General features: G+C 46.3%; 1 protein-coding gene across 5 annotated transcripts in view; it reads right to left on the bottom strand.

Annotated features, from left to right (window-relative positions):
* Positions 1 to 12,378, bottom strand: part of LOC118290409 (protein eva-1 homolog A) — a 221,191-nt gene that overhangs the window by 39,160 nt on the left and 169,653 nt on the right. For 4 of the 5 annotated variants that reach the window (XM_035618055.2, XM_035618057.2, XM_035618059.2 and 1 more), the window contains 3 exons: positions 11,322 to 11,545; positions 9,830 to 9,953; positions 8,013 to 8,165 (listed from right to left, as the gene is read on the bottom strand). In XM_035618055.2, coding sequence (XP_035473948.1) covers positions 8,013 to 8,165; positions 9,830 to 9,953; positions 11,322 to 11,545 — 501 coding nt within the window. Of the gene's footprint in view, positions 1 to 5,876; positions 6,021 to 8,012; positions 8,166 to 9,829; positions 9,954 to 11,321; positions 11,546 to 12,378 lie in introns of those variants that run through there. The other variant, XM_035618061.2, reaches the window with a different exon arrangement.

Genomic DNA, 12,378 nt, shown 5'->3' with positions numbered 1-12,378 from the left:
CACACACACACACACACACACACACGCGCACCTGAAAAACCATATACTGCAGACAGTAAAGGGCCATCTCTCACACACACAAAGGCTCCCTCAGCTCCCACGGTGGAGCCTCTGTCCACAACAGACCCACACAGAGAAACCTTACTGGGGCCTCACATTGTTTAAAGGGATACCTGATCCAGTGTGTGTGAGAGTGTGTGTGTGTGTGTGTGTGTGTGTGTTGGTGAGTAAGAGTTTGTGTGTGTGCGTTTGCGTGTGTGTGTTCAGAGTGTTTGTGTACAGAGACCAGACTGACTAATGGATGGGATCCTCATTAATCATCACTAAGCACCCAGCAGCTCCTCCACGGCCTCTCTCCTCCGCAGCTCTCGTCCTCCGCGGACCGCAGATGGACAGATGAGGCTTTTTCTCTCTCTTTTTCTTCCCGCTCTGACTTCCTTCCTCACTCACATTTACAACAGGGCTTAAAGAAGAAGATCATATGCTAATGCTGCTGCTGCTGCTGCGCTACTTTAATGTGCCCACATTTTAAAATAACATAATCTTAAAGTGGTCTGCTGACTGGTGTTGTGATCAATTGATTGGTCTAGAAATTATGGGAAGCGAGTGTGTGTGCGCGTAATGAAAATTGTTGTTGCTAGATTTTCTTACAATCACAATCAATTACAGACAAACCAGTGAAATGCATTTCATTATGTTTTGTTGATTGCATGTGTTGTCCTGCCCTGTTTGAAAATCACGGAATCACAGTTAGTGAGCTTGTAACTGTTATCAAGAATCATCAGGTTTGATAAAGTATGAAAAGAAGAACAAATAATACATTGAGTGGACATTCTTCCTTTTGTCATATTTTATTACACTTAAAGTGCAATAACCAACTGTGCAATATTTATATTTATTCTCCATGTACAACTCTTGCTACTGCTCTTTATATAATATTTATATACTTTTATATATTATGTTATACTTTTTACATTACTATTGCTTTTTTAAATTTCTTTCTATATTCTGCTGTCCACTTTGCTGCTGTAATGCCCAATTTTCCCCATTATGGGAGGAATAAAGGTACATCTTAATCTTATCTTATGGCAACCAGAACTGGAAACAGGAAAATTTCCTGAAAAGGTGCACTCCCAGTGGAATCAGTGTTTGTGTGACGCTGCAAACGGCGGTGTGATGAGTACTAATATAGATAGAAAAGAACCTCCCCCTGGGTTTTGGTGGCAAAGTGAATGGACCTGGTTTTCGCATGGATGCCTCTCAGGCCCCTGAAGTCCACCCAGCTCCTCAAAACAACACACGGAGATGAGCCTTTGAAAGTGGACACTGGGGTCTTGCACCCTCTGCCCCGGTGGGCCCCAGAGAGACACAGGGAGATCAGAAAGAAAGAAAAAAATGATGGCACAGGTCAAAGGGTAAATGTCCCAGTCAGGAAGTGGAGGACGGCAATCCGGTGGTCACGGACAGTGTCAACATCGGAAATTCTTTGAATGGTCCATAACCGTGTAATCCTGCTTTAGAGAGACCACACCTCACTTAGTTTTAATATTTGTGGGAAAAGTCCAAGTCCAGGTCAAAAACGTGTGAAGCATCAGTGTTTGACACTGTTCGAAAAGGCGGCAACCGGACGCTCCCCTGCTGGAGACGACAGACTGGAATTCCCAACCAGAATGTAGTGAGGTGGAAGACGGCGGGAACCAGAGGGCTGTGACTGGATAACTGGAGACAAAAAGGAATTTTGCCGTTGTGAACGCCTCTGACTCGGACAATCCGAACCCTTCTCCTGTCCAGAACCCAATTTTCCAGACATGCACACAAGTTCACATTGGCCCTGTGGATGTGACTGCCTGTTCTAAATAAGCAGAACGCAACATTTATTTATAATTGACCTCTTGGTGATGTTAAAAGTTAGAGGCAAGGTCTTAACCACAAAAGTTTGATACAGTGAAAGTGAATCTCATGTCCTCGCCCTTTTGTTTCTTTAGATGCCTGCAGAATGTGCTTTAATTCGTTCCCTCTCTCAGACTTTTCCTTCCCAGAGGGCTCGCTCGAGGCTATGTGCCACGCAGAGAACTCCCCCCCCCCCCTGACTAGGTTGTCTATACTGACAGGCAGGCCCCCATTAGCTGCTGCTTTGATTCCAGGCTGGGTGATTACTTGAGCAGGGGGCCCAAAGAAGGGTCGGGTGGGGCTGGGGTGGTTCGGAGACAGATAGAGACATGAGGATGGAGACACACACGCACACACACATTTATTCTTTGGCTTATACGTGCACGGACATTCAACCACACACACACACACACACACAATGTAGTTTAAAAGAGCATTCCTCAGGATCTGACCTCCTCTGGCTCTCATTAGCGGCTTTAACACAGACAGGCAAGCATAGAACAAGCCACACACACACACACACACACACACACACACACACACACACACACACACACACACACACACACACACACACACACACACACACACACACACACACACACACACACACACACACACACACACACACACACACACACACACACACACACACACACACACACACACACAGACAGACAGACAGACAGACAGACAGACAGACAGACAGACAGACAGACAGACAGACAGACAGACAGACAGAGAGAGACAGAGAGAGAGAGAGAGGGGAATAGCCATGAACAACCCCCGTTACCTCTAACCTTTACCCTCAACCACCTCCGAGCCGGTGCACCAACCCCTCTCTCCGCCGCACACCCAACAAGAGCAGGCCTGTGGTTCAGGTCCTCCATCAAGACACACAACAACTGAGGAAAAGGAGGAGTTTCCCGCGGACAAGCACACACACAAACACACACACTTATTCTCACTCACACACACACACAGACAGACACACACAGTGGGAAACACTGACACAGAGGTCAGATACAAAACGTACGTCTCCCTAAAATGACTCATAGCTGATCGCCCACGCCTACTGTCATTGTCAGTGTACGTGTGTTAGTGTTGACATGCTGCCCTGTACCAGCAGCACCTCCACATGGCTCAACAACTTCGTTTCACATCCGTCATCTGTTGTGCGTTCTGCTTGCGTGAGTGAGCATCGGCCTTGAGCTGTTTTCATACATGAACTTTGCAAGATGTCGGGAAAATGGGGGTCTGGACATTTTCCCAGAGTTTGCCGTTCACATACAGTATAAGGGACGCAGCAGGAGATTGTCCGAGTGAGATGCGTTCACGACAGCAGGAAAATGCCCGGAATATTCAGGTGAGGGGTGGCGCCAGAGATTTTATCTGCTGTACCCTCACAAGGGCTTTCTCGGCTATTTGCCGGAAATTATTTGAGGGGGGTCGGCTGTCAGGAAAAGTTCCGAAAAACATTTACCATATAACATACAGCCCCCCCCCCCCCCGTAAAAATTCATGGAAAATGTCCAGAATTCAGTGCATGTCTGAATGCAGCTTTAACTTGTGTCCTCACATTGAACATGAACTGCTTTCCCACTTCTGTTTTCCCATGACTGCCTTTCGCACACACACACACACACACGCGCACGCACACACGCACACACGCACACACACACACTGTATCCTCAGCAACCTTTCCCAGAAAATTCTCCGTAACAATCCTTCCACTTTTCCACCCACGCACACCTTTCCTTCACTGGAATTTCCAAGACAATGGGCGGACGAGCTTGCCACAAGTGCTCTCCTCCTCCTCGCCGCTGACTCACCTGGGATACATAAAATTTGATAGGGAGGATTAAGCCATTGTTGTTGGGTCTGAACGTCTTTGGATAATAGAAAAGTGACTTACAGTCAGATGCCATGATTGGGTTGAAAGGACGTGCACACGGCAAGGGCTTTCTGTGAAAGCCATTAAAGAATATGACACTCTCCTTTCCTACGATCACATTTACCGTAAATGGTCCATTCAGCAGGATTAACACACAGTGGATTCAAGTTGTACAGTATGTTTCACGTCAACAACAACGTCCCTGCACAGACACATGCATGAACAAATGCACATACGCATGGCACAGATTTTTTTTAAAGCTGTAAGTTGATAGCAGGTTATTCCGAGAGTCAGAAATCAGTCAGCAGCACCAGTCACGTGTTCTTGCACTGACAACATTTTATTTTAGATATTAAAAACACCACGTCTGATTTCCAACAAACTACACCTTGCATCGACCTTTCATCACGTGAAGTTCTCAGTAGCTGCCATACAAACAATCTGAAGTCCAAAACAACCCGTCACTTATCTGCTCCTTATGCATCAAAGTCAAGGAGCGATGCAGATAGAGTTACAGCGAAGCGGCTTGCACCCTAACAACTGGAACACGCTTCCAATAGCCAAGTGTTAAATTTGAACGGCACCTGTGCATTGCTCAGCTTTTAAAAGCTACTTTGAACTGCCGACCAGCCCGAGCTTTACAGTTGGAAAATTCGGCCTGAAGCGGATACTCAAAAGTGAAAGCGCAGAAGCTTTCAAATAAAAAACAAACAAAAACAAAAAGCAGCCTGAGACCCTGCATGCCAAGCACGGGGGACTATTTAGATGTCAAGGGGCGTGTGTGTGTGATGGTAATGGGGCAGATGAGAGAGGAGAACTGAACGGGCCCCATTTGCTTTGAGGATTCTCCATCACCGCCGGGACCTGTCCAACTCCACCACTCCCACCCCACCCCGAAACCGAGGAACAGACGCGATCAAAGAGGTCCCGACTTTTGCGCGCACATCCCCGTGTGTCCACTTGTTTTTGTGCGTTACCCTTTTCCAGCGCTTTTGGATTTAAACAAGCAAGCAGATAGCGGCTCTCCGAGACGGCAAATACGCTGCGTAAAAATTCACAAGCTATATGATTTGTAGAGTACAGAAGTAGCTCGTGACGATTGGTGGGCTGTCCACAGTTCGCTCAAAGAAAAAAAACTAAATCTACCACTGTTTGGCAGGTGGCCAATGCTAAACTACAATCTTGGTCTTGGGATGAAACAGAAACAGAACTTGTAAGGTGACTCTTAAGTAGCGTAAACAGTGTACAAGCAAATCCCCTGGCCACCGCACACTGCAATCTCGCTCCACCTAATACTACCCAGAGTTCACCTGGGCAGGTGCACCCAGCGTTAAGAGTCCAGGCGTTGATTTCACACCTGAGGCGGGTGAGGAGCTTGCCAGGGCGGCGCAGTTTAGGGAGATTACGATTACCTACCGTGTTGGCACATTCAAACACATATTTAAAGGGAAAATCAAAATACTCTGGGTGCAAACCCACGGCGTAATTGGACTGCCAAGACCTGAGATAATTCAGACGCACAGAACCACGGAAACACACACGCCCGCGCAACGCACAAAAAACACCGCCGAGGACAGGAGGGCAAAAAAAAAAAAAAAGAGGGCGGAAAAGCATTTGAAAATAATTAACGGTGTGTGTCTGAGCTGTCACTCAAGACACCCTCACTTCCTGCTCCCGGTGACATGGGAGCCACATCAAAGACGGAGCTGACAGGGGAAATCCCACCAGGGCACCACCAGAGCCGAACAGCCCGAGGAGGTGGTTGTGGGCGGTGCGAGTGTGTGTGTGTGCGCGCGCGCGTGTGCACGCGTGTCCATGTGATGGGGATACATAGAAGAGCGTGCTGCAGAAAGGGTGAGCGGGAACAACGAGGCGTTTGTGTATGGATGAGTGTTCAGTTGAGGTAAACACATGCGAGGTCGACATGTGATTTGACAGTGAACACCACTTCTCCGCAGCTGTAATCTGGCCTTTGCACAGCTGCAACAGTGGAGTCAATTTTCCATCAGTGCAGCGGGAACTCGGCTCCTGTATTTAATCCCGGGAGTGAAACCAGATATCAGTCCGGCCCTGTCTCACCCGCTACACCTACCTGTCGCACATTCCTGGTCCACCTGCATGCAGGGCGGACTGGCTGAGGTTGCTTCAAAGCAGCCCTCGATGCTCATATGGGACACAATAACACACACACACACACACACACACACACACGCGCACGGACGCACACACACAGACACACGCACACACGCTATTCTTTATAAATGTCATTGATTTCTCTGTGACTGACGTCTGTGTTATTATTTTGACCCCGTTGTGTCACAAAGGAGGTCATAAAGAACACACACAGACACACAGTTTGTGTCATAGCCAATGGCGTGTAGGCTTCCCGTTTGCTGCTAGCACACACTCATCAGTTAACGTACACCCACTCTGGCTACTTATTTATGAACCTCATTCATACATTTCCCTCTATACATTAACAAAACAAAGACAGCGCAGACTTGGGTGAAAATAAATGAGCCGCCCAGGAAAAAAGGGCAAGGGCCAATGCCACAGTAGCTGTGGTTATACTAAGACTTGTCATGTATCCAAGCTTAGAGTCATTAACATTCTCCCAAACAAGAGCTAGAGTACGTCCAGATACACCCCCCACACACACACACACATACATACTTGGAGGGAACTCAATACTGTCCCTTTTCTACGAGGCCAAACTCTGCGCTTTGGATGACGGAGACATCTGATCTACATTCCTCCACAATTCCCCCTGACAATGTGTGTGTGTGCATGTTTGTGTGCAGAGTGGTGACCCGAGCTTGAGTGCTGGTGGTTTTATATATCCCAATTACTCGGAAGTAGAATTTTTAAAGTTGACATCTTTCTGAAAGTTGATTTATTAATCCCGGTGGCAAAAGGCCAACGTGTTGGAATAGCTGACGTCGAGTACGGGTGTGACAGAACAGCGTTTGTTCTAGAGCCGTAGAGGAAATGGATGAAATCCACCGACAGCGTCTCAAGGCAAGGGAAATTTATGAGGGAGAGATTCAGCAGGAGTCAAGAGCCTGGCAAGTGTTTGCAGTTGCGTTTGTGGTGCAGAGGTGTTCGAGCCCTGACATGCAAAAACTCATCAATGAAATGCTTTATTTACCCCCATCCGCTTCATGACGCCAGGTATGTTCTACTCACAGAAAAGTCTTACGACAAGATCAAAGCCCAGATTGACCTTAGGTTCCACTCGGCAGTTTCATTAATATGTATAACAGTCATTAGCAGGACAAGGAGACTCGCGTAAACACCATGCAAACCCAAGCAGACCTGATTTACATTGTCAGCTTGCGTCTTCATGTAAGAAATCTCACTCCTCTCCTGACCTCCGACTGACCTGTTGCTATGATATCAATTTGCAAAAAAATAAAAGTAACAATGATTGATTGATAGATTGACTGACGGATGGAGGTTGCACTGGCACCAATTTGCAAATTCATCACATTTGTAGTTTAAGACCTTTTTAAGTCCTTAGCACTACAACTAGCCTAGAGTCACTCAAGTAGCAAGTTTGCAAGTTTAGGGAACTACTAGCAAATTAAATAACTGGTTCGCTAATAACAAAACAAGTTTCTACGATCAAAACTTTAAAAAAGTGTCTTAGCTAGTGAAAGTCATTGTAGCATCACAAGCTACGAGGCAAAAAAATATATATATCTGTCAATCCTTTTTGTCGATAAAGGTAAAACTTTTGTCTACAAAACAAAAAGTTTGTAGTATTCATGCAGGTACAAATATAACCTTATTTGGCTTATTAAGCTAGGCGCCGTTTAGTAATTTAGCCTGACATTTTCAATGTTTTGTACTTTGAGGTACATTTTGTTTGGTTATTGAGATGTGATTCATAATCTTCTGTTTTACAACATTTCAAATATTAGGTGAGATGACTTATTATTATGACTTATTTTACGCTTTAATCCAAACGGGTCAAATGTTATCAAGATAATGTTAGTGATGTCAGTTGGCTCCGTTGTATGTGTAAATATTCTAAGTAATCTCTATTCGAGAACTAGCTTCATGATGCAACCCCAGTTTAATTCAACAATGCAAACCTCCACCTTGTGTATACTTAAGTCATGACACCATCTTATATTTGCTTCATCCCGGTAAACCAGCTCCTGGTCCTTTGACACAAGTGCAGCTTCCTTGGCTACTGCAACGTGACAGTAAGAATGTGCCTCACCTACTGACGGGGCCCTCCGGTGATGAAGGGGACACTCCAGGGTTCCCTGTTGAGTTCGGCCAAACATGGCCGAGTAAACGGCGATCTGCATTCCCCGCTTGCAGCTCAGCCTCATCCTCTCGTCCTCGCACACCACCTTACTCTTATACTCGTCTGTGGATATGGAAAGAGAGGATATGAAATGTTGCAAATAACAACAGAGCATAGTATAATAACTTAAGTTACTTAGATCTTATTAACTTTTCATTTATGGCTAAAATATTAGATTTCTATGCAATTTGATTGCATGTAATTAAAAACCCTTTTACATTAATGTCTCGCATTGTCCATTATACATTAAGTAACCATTTTTTTCTTGTTCTGACAAAATTTGATGAAAATAGTTTTGCAAGTATTTAAGAAAATATTTCTTTTAATAATTTTTTATTTCATCAAACCTCTGTAGCTTTTTTTATAAGCACAGAAAAAAAAACAGAGGCCTCCCTCAATTCAGTGTAAACAGGCAGAAACGGAGGTAGAGTTGCTCAGTGGACGTGTAGAGCCTTGCAGAGGCATTCCTCACACACATCCAGCCACAGTGACCTGTGACAGCCAGAGCAGCTCCACTGGCCGGCAAATAAAAACACAACAGCAGTCGTTTCTGCATCCATGTGGGGAGTGGAACAGGAATGCAGGAAGAGGGGAGAGCAGAAAGAAGGGGCCGGACCGGTTGGTGTTATCTTTTGGTGATGGATTCACTCTTGTTCTTACACCCCTTTCTCCTTCACTTCCTCTGTCCTCCGTCCTCTGTCCACCTCTCCTTTCAGAGGCAGTGACACCTGCCCGTTGCACCTCGCCAACACCCCGTGTGGCCATTCTCTCTTCCCCTGAGAAGTCATTGGTTAAGTGACGGTGAACAAAGACCTGTTGATTGGCCCCAGGGTTCGGCTGAGAGAGAAAAAAGCGGGGAGGGAAGGGGGGGGGGGGGGGATCAGTGGATTAATGCCCACTTCTGGTCACTCTAGTGTGAACTGCTGCACAAGTCAGTGCAGCTCGGCTCAGCAGCACTGAGCCATGAATGGAGACTAGAATCTGGGTGGGATTACTGCACGGTTGTGGCTCAAATCTGGAGTGATACTCTTAGCTCCCTGGCTCATGGGGAGAGGGAAGGAGAGGGAAAAAGGAGGAGGCATGCAACAAGTTTTTTTTTCCCTTTCACAAGGAGCAGAGGGGTTTGACAGAAGCACGAAAGACTCACATAGACATTGTGACGCACAATGCAGTGTATTAAAAGGTAGATGCTTTGAGAGATGATCATTTAATCTCCTTGACATCAAGGTTAAATACACATGCCAAGTTTAAAAGCTGTAGCTGACAAAATGATTATCCTGTTTTTGTATTGTCAATACCTAATATAATAAATGCAACATACACAGGGGCTGAAATGTATAGGTCAGTTCCACATTCACCATTATGGGCTCCCTTGGTCACCCAATGTGTTTTAATCCAAAACTGGAAATAGTCCCGAACCAAAACCTCATTTCCTCCTGTTTGAATGCCCAGCCGTTCTTCGGATTCTAACAATGACCAGACACTTTATAATACACTGCTAGACAGCTGAGCTAGGGCTGTTGAATGAACAAGATCAAATAGAACATGGATTTCCTTTGATTGTTAATGCTGCAATGTGGCTGTCCCAAGTGCATATGAAGTGACCCCACCCCTGGTCTGTTTCTGACTAAATGTGGAGGTGTGTGAGAAAAGAGACAGAAGGGTGCAAGCACAGAGAGGGACAAATGTGTGTCGCCGTCGGCGGGACGAGGCGATGAGGGACTTACTAGGTCTGCATTTGTACCAGACAATGAGGTATTTACTGCTGCCAGGACACTGGTCTGTCCCAAACACGCGGCTGTTGACAAGGACTTGACAGCTCCTTCTGTCTTGGCACTCGTCCAGCATTTTCTAAAGGGGGAAAGAGTGACAGAGAGCGGGAGAAGACCAAAGAGAGGTGAAGGTGAAGAACAATAAGCCAACGATGGTGAGACCAGCAGCGGGTAAACCTAAAACCACTTCAAACAGGCTGCTTGTCGCCATGGGAATACAGAGCGGAGAGGAGCAGGTCAGGAGGGGGGGGGGGGGGGGGGGGGGGGCAGGAGAAAGAAAACTCTCCAGCTCCATTCCGCTCATTTCCTGGCATCCTGCTGCTTCTCTAGTTTCATCATCTTTAAGCTCGCCGTAACCCAGGTGAGCACATTCCAGCACACTGCATTCTCCTGAGCTGAAATCCCACCTGCTGGAGGAATGGGCGAGTGGATTCCGCTCAGAGCCTCTCCTCGAGGTCGAATTTAAACACAACAGAAGCACTAGAAGTTACATTTCCGGATTGCAGCTTCTAAAATGTGAGGATTCACAGGTTTTCCTCCGTTTGAAGAAATATCTTCAGTTGTGAAATAAAAAAAAAAAACTATGCTAGCAGCATTGCTCCAGGGACGGGTCAGCTGTTTGGCCCGCTCCTTCGCGGTGCGCAGTGGATGAACTTTAATCATTCCAAACGTTTAATTTGTCAAATATGTTTTATATCATCTTTAATTAAAAAAATAAAAAAATAAAAAAGTTGCAGCTCTTGTAAATCCGAACTGGCAATACCAACAGAAGAAGGGTCATGGACAGGTTCCTCCAGGGTTGCTTATATGGGTGGCAGTCAGCAATTCTCTCACTTCGGCACAATGCATTCTCTGTGTGCATGCATAGCCGTCCGGTCTGTTATGGAAACGGTGGGTGTCCGACGCTCGAAGGCATGGGACTAAGAATAAACAAAACAGCCGCATGAATGCTTAACAGGATGCGTTTGTGTGTGTTTGTGTTGGTGCCGCAAAGCGAGGCTTCCAGTCTCGCCACATCCCAATTTAGGAGAGGATGCGCAGGCAAGAACCCCATGAAATCGCTTTGTGTGACGGGAACATGCAAGCCTGCTTCCTCTTTAGAGAGTGTAATTTGCCGGAAAACCTCCTCACAAAGCATTACATAATCAGTGGTCCTCCCAAATTTAACCCTTGGCCAATTTGACCCTTTTACAGGACACTTTCTCTCGCGGGGGAATTTACAGCCCCAAAGCGAGGGTGGGTGAGAGCATGCGAGTGTTACTCACAGAAGAGATCCAAGTCGGGGTCTATAGGATACATGGGACATTGTAGGTATGAGCCTGACAGTCACATGCAGGGGTTCAGGAAAAATAAATACATAAATACTAGCTACCTTTCTCTGAAACAATCAGGAATGTGTGTGTGTGTGTGTGTGTGTGTGTGTGTGCGTGCGCGCTCCGATCATCACCTGTAGTGCAGTGGACACGGAACAGTATCGATCATCCTCCCGGGCGTAGTAAGAACTCAGCAGGGGCTGGTAGGCCTGGGGGCACTGCTGGGGGTCAGAGGCGCCTCTCCTCCCGTAGAAAGCCGATTGGACGGTGACGGTGGTGCGTGGCGGGCAGCGGACGGACAGGAAGTCCCCTTCGCAGGCCTGCTCGGTGTAGTTCCTCAACACTTTGGACAGGTAACCTGTGGGACAGCGAGATGCCAAAGCAGCTGTTAGCTCAGAGACACTCGCCCATCATCGCAGATCAACACTGAATATAGGATCTGCAAGACTTCCTGTATGCTACCACCGTTTGCCCTTCCAGGTGGGTGAATCACCGCTTTATGCAGAGAGCGGGTTGGTGGCATTCAAAACTCTGCTCCTTGACCTTTTCAGTTCCACCATGTTGTGTTTCCATGGACAATTGGAAGTGCTACACACAAGCAAGCCTTGACAGATAACTACGGCCTCCAGGCCGAGAATACCACAAAAAAAAAAGAGAAAGGGAGGAAAGCTGGTAGCGTCAGCCCTCCAGTCATGGCTCCAGTGTTTGATATAAAAAGAAAAACTGCCTGCCAAGGAGGATTTTTAAAGCCTGACATTATTACAGTTCATATGCAATGATATAGTGCGTAGATATCTTCTTTTTCCCACAGATTCAATTCAAGCTCAGCAAAATGCTACGAGGAAATATGATGGTCAAATGAATTCATATACCAAAGAGAAATGTGGCTCTGACAGTGGGATATGGATTATCATTGTCTATCTTCGAGCATTTAATCACGCGGGCAATGCGACACCTTTCAGGCTCGATTTCTTGTTATGCTGCTCAGCTTGCCAGTAACCATGTTTACTTGCACCACACAACCATCTGGTATCAAAGACTATGAATAGAAACTTTGTACAAACCATTTAATGGGACAAGCGCTAAGTGAACTTTCATTTAACCTCGGGGGGCTGCTTGGAATCGAATAAAAAGCTCTCATTCTTTTAAAACACTGACGTCTCTCAGCAAACCCCTGCTCTCCCATTAAGA

The sequence above is a fragment of the Scophthalmus maximus genome, chromosome 18 (genome assembly GCF_022379125.1).
Source record: "Scophthalmus maximus strain ysfricsl-2021 chromosome 18, ASM2237912v1, whole genome shotgun sequence".
NCBI classification, from domain to species: Eukaryota; Metazoa; Chordata; class Actinopteri; order Pleuronectiformes; family Scophthalmidae; genus Scophthalmus; species Scophthalmus maximus.
The sequence above is the reverse complement of the archived record's forward strand: the minus strand, read 5'-3'. Positions and strand labels throughout refer to the sequence as shown.